Source organism: Nylanderia fulva, unplaced genomic scaffold (genome assembly GCF_048542155.1).
Source record: "Nylanderia fulva isolate GAGA-0341 unplaced genomic scaffold, ASM4854215v1 Scaffold785, whole genome shotgun sequence".
Taxonomy (NCBI): Eukaryota; Metazoa; Arthropoda; class Insecta; order Hymenoptera; family Formicidae; genus Nylanderia; species Nylanderia fulva.
The window spans coordinates 12923-23896 of NW_028190900.1; the positions used below are offsets into that span (position 1 = coordinate 12923).

Genomic DNA, 10974 nt, shown 5'->3' on the forward strand with positions numbered 1-10974 from the left:
GAAACGCCAACCCCCTGATTGGGCAGCGCTCGAAATGCGGAAGCCATTTCGCGAATTTATCTTATCTTCGGAGAAAATTATGAAAACTTGATACCGCTCAAAGGGACGCCGCTTATCTTATCTTATCTTGTGTATCGAAATCTCTAGGTAACATGATCCCCTTTTATCTTACTTGTTTAATAAAGATATCAAGGTAACATGATCCCCTTATCAGGGTCTCTGAACTGTTTTTATACACAAAGAGAAGCTTATCTAATGAACTAAGGACCCCCTCCCCCCCCCCCCGCGTTGACGTCACCCCCCTCGCCCAGCGTTCCACCCCCCTCCCGCCCCGCACCCCCTATTGCCCCTGAGTAGAAAACTCCCAGAGTATACCGACTAATTAAAAAGAAATTAGATATTAATCAGCATCTCTGATATATAATATATATATACTATACATACGGGTTGTCCGGTAAACTAAGGACCAACGATCACAAACTGCATTCTTGGGTCAATTTGGGAGGACGATTTTTCATCAGCGAAAATGTCGAAAAGGGTCATTAATTTTTACAACTTTCCAATTTTTGGTCATTAGGTATCTTTAATTAAGCCTAAAATTTAAAATTTTATTATAGAAAACTCTACTGAAATTAACTGAAAAATGTAATTTGTTAGACTTTTAACTCCAAACGTTTAGTTTTAAAAAACCCATTTTTTCAATCGCTTATAACTCGAAAATTATTGACTTCTCAACATTTTTGCTAAGGAAAAATCGTCTCCAAATTGGCCAGAGAATCCGCCCTTAATCATTGGTCCGTTAGTTCCCGGACACCCTGTATTATTTTTTCAAGCTAGAATATAATACAGCATTTACGCATACATGCAGTATAATATTGTCTCTCTAAATATTAATAAATAAATAAAATAAACAGTTTTATATATGTATAAAAAAATTAAATAAATAAAATCTCCTATGTTTATAGATATAAATGGTCTGCGCGTAGGAATGAATATAGAGATGAAAGAAGCGAAGGAGATGGAGAAGAAAGAAAAATATGGAAAGCAGAGGAGGAAGGGGAATGAGAAGAAGGAAGAGGAATAGACGAGGAGGAAGAGGAATGAGACGAGGAGGAAGAGGAAGCCGAACAATTTTTTTTAATTACAATTTTTAATTTTTTCTATAAAATAATTTTTATAAATAAAATATAAATAAATAAATATATAATAATATAAAAATAAAGTTTAATTTTTTTTATATCATAAAATTTTAAAATTAAAAAAACTGATTTTTTTAGTTATTTTATTTTATTATTTATTGTACTTTTATTTTTATTTCAATAGGTATTGTAAAATGTTAGTTTTACAAATATAAAAATGTGATTTTTTAAATTAAACAATTGTTTTTAAAAAACATAAAACAAATCGCTTATTTCTAAAATCACATTTTTATATTTTAAAAAATTACATTTTTCAATAAATATCAAAATATAATAATGCAAAATTAATACCTAATCAAAACATCACATACCAATTGCTCAAGCTCGTATGACAATAAAAACAATGATAAATTATTAAATTAAGGCCATGTGTAACGAGCAATACGATATTATTTTTATTGAGAAGAAAATTCTTAATTTGAAATAATAATTATTAAAAACGTTTCGAGCTCTACTTGTCCTCTTCAGTGCGCAAAAAAAATAGTGATAATAAATACCGATAATAAATAAATACATAAAAATTCTAATAAAAAATCCGCACTACATAGTCAATATAAGTTATATAGTTGAGTCATAGTTAAAACGCAAAATATATTTACAATGAATTTAGACCAATAAAATAGTTCAACAAAGTAGAAACCCAATTAGAAGCAGAATGATTCGTCCGGTTATTCATAAAATATATTAGAATTATTAATAAAAACTTGGGTGACACTTATACATTACTCCAAATGAAAAAATTATCGTTATTTTCGTCGTATTCATGGTTAACAATTGCCAGGAGATTCGAATTCGATCGGAAATTACATTAGATCAGCAAGGGAAGAGTCTCCGTTACGCTCGTTTTTAAGTAATGAAAATTTGGAATTTGAAAGAGCGTCGTTAGTTGACACGAGCGATCAAAAATGTTTCGGGAAGTTTTCCAATCGGTTAATTTCCCAGAAAATTGGCAGCGCGAGCGTTGGCAATTGAAGCAATGATTATTGGTTCGCGAACGGAGGATGGGAACTACGCTCGGAAACGGAATTGATTAGGAGATAATCGACTTATGTTATCTTGCAACAGATTCGCCGTGTCGATGTATAGAATCATAAGCTCTCCGGAACTTTCCAGAGTGAAGTACGGCAAGGTCGTTTGCTGCTCGTGGTCGTCTGTTTGAAGCAGTTTGACATGAAGGCCGCGGGCAGGCGGCCCAGTGCTCCTCCAACTTGGCAAGCCTTAATTCGCGTCTTGGCGAGTGTCCGTTGATTGGCCAGCTCTTGAAGTTGACGAGATCTCGTTTGATCTCGTCACTACAAGATCCCTGCTCGATGAGGCCCAGGTCACTCACGCATCGATCCAGGATTATCGATGCCGGATTGTTGAACGTTATCGTTCTTCGATATGAAGCGAAATATTCAAGCGCGCGCGCAGCCTTGAAGCGCCGTGATGACGCGCGAGGGAGAGAGTGAGGAGTTCCGGCGCGAGTTAGCGCACCGTTCACGTTAAGCGTTATCGGATGTCTTTCTCCCACAAAGCGATTGGTGGCTCGTGATAGCGGCGTCGAAATGCAATCGCGTGGTTTTTTAAATCTTAGAATAAGAAACGTCGCGCGAAAATTTTTTACCCGAAATGATGCGAGAGAGTAAGAGAGATGCACGGACGCGGACGCGTGAATAGCGCGTCGAAATAGCAAGTCGCGCACCTTTAAATGTTAGAGGAAACGTCGAAAATCACACAAGATGATCGAGAGAGGCGAGTCACAGGCGAGAGGCACGAGCGGACGAGTGATAGCGGCGTCGTCGAAATAGCAGGTCGCCGCACCTTTTAATGTTAGAAACGTGAAAGAAAAACAAGATGATCGAGAGCACAGATTAATAGAAAGATCGCCAAAGGATGGATAGGACCAGCATTCTCACTGATTTCAGCGCCATATTGTAGTAGTTGGTCAATGCAGTAACTATTAATACGTTCCCACGATAAGAGCGTCTCATGCTCATGAACTCGTCCGGCGGCATGTACGAGATTTATCTTTTCGTAGCGTTCGCGTATTTCGGAAAGGACAGAATTTTATGATGTTTATAAATAAATAAATAACTAAAATATTAACCGACCTATTATAATTATTTTTAATAAATGTTTCATTATTATTATCATCTAAGTCTAAATCGTTTAATTAATTTTTAGTTTTTATCATAATTAATTTTAATTTATTCTAATTATTTTAATATGTGAAAATACTAATACGTATACGTTTTATAATGAATTAATATATTTCGAGAGTCGAATTATATCTTTTAATAATATAAAAGTGTTCAAAAATTATATTTGACTTTTTAATTTTAATTATTATTAGCAAAGAGTTCCGAAATCTCTTACGCACATAATAGGGATTTTGTTATTTCGCAATTAAGTATTATATGTTAATTATTAATTTAATAAAATACAAAATTAAATAAAGGTTCAAATATAATGTTTTGAACATAAATATATTAATTTGTTATAAAACGTATACCGTGACTAGTATTTTTCTCGTACAAAATAACTAGAATAAATTAAATTACTCATAAAAAATAAAAAAATAATTAAAATAATTATATTTTATATGATAATAATTAAAACCATTTATAAAAAAACAGATTCAATAAATATAAGTATATATATAACATGTACTTATATTTATTGAATTCGTTTTTTAATAAAATGTTTTATAAGCTTAGAAAACTTGACTTCGACGTAACTAGCACATTTTTATTTAATTATTTCACGCGGTTTGACGTAATAAAATGTTTTATTATTATTATATAAAATATAAGTTTAAATTCTTTAATTAATTTTTAATCTTTTATGATTAATTTAATTTACTCTACTTATTTTTGTACGAGAAAAAATACTATCATGGTTTAATATATTTGTGTTTTAAAAATTATATTTGACCTTTAATTTTAATTTTTATTTTATTAAAATTAATAATTAACATATATACTAAATTGCGAATATATGGATGAAAAGAATCCCCATTATGTGTTGTAAGAGATTTCGAAACTCTTTGCTAAAAAATAATTAAATTAAAGTCAAATATAATTTTTAAACACTAATATTATTAAGAATATATAATTCGGTCTCCCGAAATATATTAATTCATTATAAAACGTATACGTGATTATTATTTTTCTCATATAAAAATGACTAGAATAAATTAAATTAATTATTAAAAAACTAAAAAGTAATTAACGACTTAGACTTAGATGATAATAATAATGAAACATTTTATTAAAAAAAGATTCAATAACTAGTAGGTCAAGTTTATAATTTTTTTATTTATTTATTTATAACATTATGAGTTATTAAGCTCATCATCTCGTTCGCTCTCTGTCTTGCTTTCATTCGGCAAGTCACAAATATATATGATACTCGTATGTTCCTACTTCAACTCTCGAGAATCTGAAACAAACGAAACTCGTGTCCAATATACAGGGTGTCCGGTAACTAACAGACCAATGATTACAAATGGATTCTTTGGTCAATTTGGGAACGATTTTCTTCAGCGAAAATGTCGAAAAAGGTCATCATTTTTTACAACTTTCCAATCTTTGTCATTATATATCTTTATAACTGTTTAGACACGACTACAAATAATAATTAGAAGGCTATCGATCAGCTCGTTAAACCTTCAAATTTGAAAACACCAAGGAGCTTATGTCAATGTTTTCGCTCCTCGGTTCGCGTTCACCGATGTTTGCGTCCATTTAGACACGTGTCATCCGGCTGATGCGTGATTTTGGTTCCCCTTCTCAGTCGGGAAAATCAGGAAGTTTCGCCGTACGTGGCGATTCTCGCATTATTCTGTAAGGAGCTGTTGAGCGAGAACATGCTCTCAAGTAATATAATATTTTTCAAAAGTTAAACGATTCAAAGTTACTCCGCCTTCAGTATCTCCTCGCCACTGCTCCCTTGGTTCCTACCTCGCGTTCTTTCGGAGCGGTCCCGGCTATTCATTAAAGTTCACATTAAATCGATAAAAAAAAAAAAAGGGAAGAAGAAACCTTCGAAGTGTGAACATACAATTTGGTCCTTCGAGCCGGATCGAGGTAACCCACGGTGAAAGCAGTGCGGTCGTCTCTCTCTCTATCTCTCTCTGCTGGACCTCAGTGACGGAGTCATCGTGTCGCCCGCACCCAAGGTGGAGACAGCCAACACGATGAGCGATCATCTCTCGCAGCAGCTAACAATGCTTCAATCTGTCGAGCGAGCGCTCTCCAACTTTAAAAAAGTTGGCAGAGCCAATTATACGGCGGCTAAGATTCGTCAACGAATGTCAACCTTGAAGGAGACCTGGACACGGTGCATCGAGAAGCACGCTATCTTGGCACGAGCGTTCACCGCCGAGCAGCAGCGGACCATGGACTACTTTTCGAACACGATTTTCGAAAATTGCGAGGAATACTACGAGACAACCCTCGACTACATGGCTGACTGCCTCGAAGAGCTGGATCCAACGCCCACCAGAACGAGCCTGTCGCAGTCCACGATAAGTACCGCTGAACCATCGTCTTTTTCTTTAACTCATTTGCCGCCGATTCAACTACCGCCGTTTTCGGGAAATGTCGAGGACTGGGAGAGCTTCCGCGATCGCTTTACTTCTCTCATAATTCAAAATACCGAATTAACTGCATTTTCGCGGATGCATTTCCTAGCTTCAAGTCTCACCGGTCGTGCGTTCGACACTATAAAATCTATTCAAATCACCGCGGATAATTTTGATATCGCGTGGAAAACATTAGTTTCACGATTCGACAATAAACGACGGCTCGTCGACGTGCACGTATCAGCGCTATATTCTCTGCCGACGGTCGCTCGCGAATCCGCTGTCGAACTTAACGCACTTCGCGACAAAGCGAATCGCGCTATCGCTTCTTTAAAAAATTTAAATCGATCACCCGATCAAATGTTGAGCGATATGTTAGTTTTTAGCGTCACGCAAAAACTTGATCACGCCACTCGGAAAGCGTGGAAGTTAAAAACCGGTGACGACCCGAACATTCCTTCGTATGAAGCTCTCGACCGATTTCTCGACACGCGCATTCGTGCATTGGAGGAAATCTCTCCGGCTAATGCTTCCAAATTCTTGCGCGCGCCAAAGGTTACCAGTGCTAACGCCACTGCCGCTGGTTTATCGTGCCCATTATGTCGGGCCGCGCATTTCATCAACAAATGTCCGCAATTTTTGAGGAGGACTCCGAGTCAACGCCTTGAAGTCATTTTAAAAGCGAAGCGATGCGTCAATTGTTTGAGCGCAAAGCACGCTGTACAAACGTGTCCAAGTCAATACTCATGCAGAATTTGCCAAAGCAAGCATCACTCGATGCTGCACGTTGACTCGGCTTCTTCCTCAACTGCATCCGCTGTCTCTCAAAAAAACGAAACCTCGTCGAGTGTGTCATCAGACTCCATCGCGATTACTTCGGCCACGGCATTATGCTCCCAGCTAACAGGCGTCGCGCTCCCGCAAATGTTACTCGCGACGGCCCGCGTCACCGTCGGTGCACCGTCGGGTCGGACTCTCACCGTGCGAGCGCTTCTCGATCAAGGCTCGGAGATCACCTTCATCACGGAGCGTCTCGCACAAACTCTCAGAATGCGTCGCATTCGCCAACCGCTCTCGATTTCCGCCGTCGGCGGAATGAACGCCGGAACTTGTCAATTCGCCGCTAAGATTCGGATCGCTCCGATCAATCAAGCTGCTCCCGTGTTCACGACAACCGCGTCGATTCTCAGATCTCTCACAAAATATTCGCCTTACAAGGCGAATTCCAACTATGATTGGAGCTATCTAAGCGATCTCAATCTGGCCGATCCGAATCCAACAAGCGCTGACCCGATCGAAATCCTGATCGGAGCAGACTTATATGGCGAATTGCTGCTTAGCGGCGTTCGTAAAGGCGCCCCTGGGCAGCCAATTGCGCAGCAAACCATTTTCGGCTGGGTTTTGTCGGGGCCCATGTCCGAGCTGTCGACGCAATCGCGAGCGATCACCGTTCAGCATTGCGCGAATTCGGAGGCTCTAGATCAGGAGCTCAGACGATTCTGGGAAATCGAAGAAACTCCTCGACAGGCTCTCCTCAGCCCTGAAGAGCAGCAATGTGAGGAGCATTTCACAGCCACGCATTCGCGCGGTGCTGACGGTCGATACACAGTGCGCCTTCCGTTTAAGAACGGTCCGCCGATCGACATCGGCGATTCGCGCCACACGGCTGAACGCTTCCTGCGAGGATTGCATCGTCGCTTCCTTCTACATTCCGACCTTCGTGCGGCCTACGCCGAATTTATGCACGACTACGAATCATTAGGACATATGAACGAAGTGAAGAGCGATCAAGTTGCCTCGCAGGAAGTGTATCTCCCTCATCATCCTGTCATTCGCGACAGCAGCGTTACGACAAGATTGCGAGTCGTATTTAACGCGTCGAGTCTGACGACCAATTCAACGTCGTTGAATAATCACTTGCTCACCGGGCCAAAGTTACAAGCGGACTTATCGGCTGTCATTCTGCGCTGGCGACAGTTCCGCTACGTTTATGCTGCCGATATAACAAAAATGTATCGCCAAATAGTTATGGACCCGCGTGACATCGATTACCAGCGAATTCTATGGAGCGGCGCTCCTTCAGAACCCGCTCGAGCTTATCAGCTCACTACTGTCACATACGGCACAGCCTGTGCGCCATTTTTAGCGCTACGCGTCATTCGTCAGCTTGCTCAAGATGAGGGTAGTTCTTTCCCACTCGCTGCTATTGTTCTGCAGCAAAATACTTATGTCGATGACATTCTCTTCGGGGCGGACGACATACCTCTCCTTCGTCAAGTTCGCGAGCAGGTATGCGCGTTGCTTCGTCGAGGCCGATTCGAGCTGAGAAAATGGGCGAGCAACTCTTCTCAACTCCTCAGCGATATCGCTAGCGCAGATCACGGCCTAGTTTGCGATAAAACGCTTCAAACAGATGACCATCTTAAAATTCTCGGCATCCGGTGGAATCCGTCCTCTGACGCCTTTCAATTTAACGTCACACTTCCGCATTCCGAGCAGACTACCAAACGGTCGATCCTGTCAACTATCGCGAGATTGTTCGATCCGTTGGGGTGGAGTACTCCGGTTACCGTTGTCGCGAAGATTTTCCTTCAGAAACTCTGGCTGCTCAAAATCGGATGGGACGACGTGCTTTCCGCTGACATTCTCGATCGCTGGGACTCCATTCGCTCATCTCTCGCCGCTCTGCACGGTCTTCAATTGGACCGCTGGATTCAACGCGGTGCAGATTGCGTCAGATGCGACTTACACGGTTTTGCAGACGCATCTTCGCACGCTTACGCTGCCGCCGTGTATATTCGAATAGTTTCGTTATCCGGTGAAATAACAGTACGATTGTTAATCGGAAAATCAAAAGTCGCGCCGATAAAAACATTAAGTATTCCACAGCTGGAACTCGCCGCTGCCGTGTTACTCGCGAAACTAATCGATTTTGTCAAATCATCCCTGCATCTCCCTGCAGATTCTTGCCACTGTTGGACAGATTCCACGGTAGTTCTCGCGTGGGTGGCGCAACATCCATCAAAGTGGAAGACGTTCGTCGCGAATCGCGTCTCTGAAATACAATCTAGACTCCCAAACGCGCAATGGAGACACGTCCCCACTGATCACAACCCCGCGGATTGCGCGTCACGCGGTATACCCGGTGAGAATTTTACCTCTCACACGCTCTGGTGGCGGGGACCTGCTTGGTTACATTTTTCTGAATCCGAATGGCCGGCGCCATTCGATTCGTCTCTTTCGATGCCCACGATGGAGCGAAAAGAAAACGCGGCGTCTCATCTCGTGTCGCGACGAAAACCATGGGACCTTGCCGCACGGTACTCTTCGTGGCCGCGTTTAATTCGTGTCACCGCCTACATCATGAGATTCATCTCAAAGCTTAAAAGACACTCGGTGCCGCGCGACACATGCGACGAAGGCTCCCGGTCAATTTCCGCGCTCGAATGTAGAAAAGCACGAGACTTTTGGTTGTTGCAAATTCAATCAGAATTATTCGCGCGGGAAAAGGAATCGTTGTTGCAGCAACGTTCGATTCCAGCAAAGAGTGCATTGTTGTCTTTCACGCCATTTCTCGGCGAAAACAAACTAATCCGCGTTGGCGGGCGGCTGTCGCGTGCCCCCATGCGGTTCTCCGAAAAACATCCTATAATCTTAGCTGCACATCCTCTTGTGAACCTCCTCGTGCAGCACGTGCATTTAAGATCTCTTCACGCGGGGCCTCAATTAACTCTAGCTACTCTTCGTCGAGAGTACTGGATATTGCGTGCTCGAAATATCGTCAAAGCTGTCGTTTTCCGCTGCGTAGTATGCACGCGTGAAAAGGCAGCTACTCCCAATCAATTGATGGGAAACTTGCCTTCGGTGCGCGTTTCTCCTCCTGCGCGCGCGTTTATTAATTGTGGTCTCGATTATGCTGGTCCCGTTTTAATCAGATCAATGTCGGGACGCGGTGTCGCTTCCCGCAAAGCCTACATCTCCATCTTCGTCTGTATGGCCACGCGAGCCATACATTTAGAATTAGTCGAGAGTTATTCCACTCCAGCCTTCTTAGGCGCCTTTTCAAGATTCTGCTCCCGACGTGGCATGCCTGAATCAGTCTACTCTGATAATGGAACCACTTTTGTAGGCGCCGATCGCGAATTGGCCGCATCATTTCGAGCCGCGCTGCGCGATCCAACTTTTCAAAATAGTGCCGCTTCCGACGGGGTGTCATGGCACTTTATGCCTCCATCCGCGCCTCACTTCGGCGGACTATGGGAGGCCGGGGTTCGCAGTGTCAAGTATCATCTTCGCAGAATCGTCGGTTCACACACTCTTACGTTCGAAGAGTTCACAACGATTCTCTGCAACATTGAGGCCTGCCTAAACTCGCGCCCTATCGCGCCTCTCACTGATTCCGTCGACGATTGCGATTCTCTGACGCCCGGTCATTTCTTGATCGGATCCGCGATTACGATCGCGCCTGAACCCTCTGTACTGCATCTAAATGAGAACCGTTTGACGCGCTGGCAACTTGTTCGCCAGCTCACAGAACGTTTCTGGAAAATCTGGCAGCAGGACTACATCAATACCTTGCAACAACGCGTCAAATGGAAGCAAGTTTCGAAAAACGGAGTTCGCGTCGGGTCACTGGTCCTGTTACGCAATTCTCTCCTTCCGCCTTGTAAGTGGGACTTAGCTCGCGTCATCCGATGTCACCCGGGTCCAGACGGTTTGATTCGCGTCGCGACGGTGAAAACCGCGACTTCCGAATATACTCGGCCTATTGTCAAATTATGCTTACTTCCGATAGACGTCGAAAGCCTGGACAACCTTACGTAATTAAGGTCAGACTCCAGATATCGCTTTAAACTCATTCTGTCAAACGACATACCGATCGCTTCACCAGTCGCCCCTCTTTTTTTTTTGTTGTTCAAGTCATTTCGAAACGATGGTTTCGAGGCGGGCGGTATGTTTAGACACGACTACAAATAATAATTAGAAGGCTATCGATCAGCTCGTTAAACCTTCAAATTTGAAAACACCAAGGAGCTTATGTCAATGTTTTCGCTCCTCGGTTCGCGTTCACCGATGTTTGCGTCCATTTAGACACGTGTCATCCGGCTGATGCGTGATTTTGGTTCCCCTTCTCAGTCGGGAAAATCAGGAAGTTTCGCCGTACGTGGCGATTCTCGCATTATTCTGTAAGGAGCTGTTGAGCGAGAA

General features: G+C 42.2%; 1 protein-coding gene across 1 annotated transcript; it reads left to right on the forward strand.

The window, feature by feature from the left end:
* Positions 1 to 5379: 5379 nt before the first annotated feature.
* Positions 5380 to 10590, forward strand: LOC146720080 (uncharacterized). The gene has a single exon (XM_085489072.1). It carries the CDS (start codon positions 5380 to 5382, stop codon positions 10588 to 10590), a length of 5211 nt encoding a protein of 1736 aa, XP_085345198.1.
* The last annotated feature ends 384 nt before the right edge of the window (positions 10591 to 10974 follow it).

Bases quoted from the DNA above. Each gene is read 5' to 3' on its own strand.
- LOC146720080 (XM_085489072.1), top strand. From the start codon at position 5,380: ATGAGCGATCATCTCTCGCAGCAGCTAACAATGCTTCAATCTGTCGAG.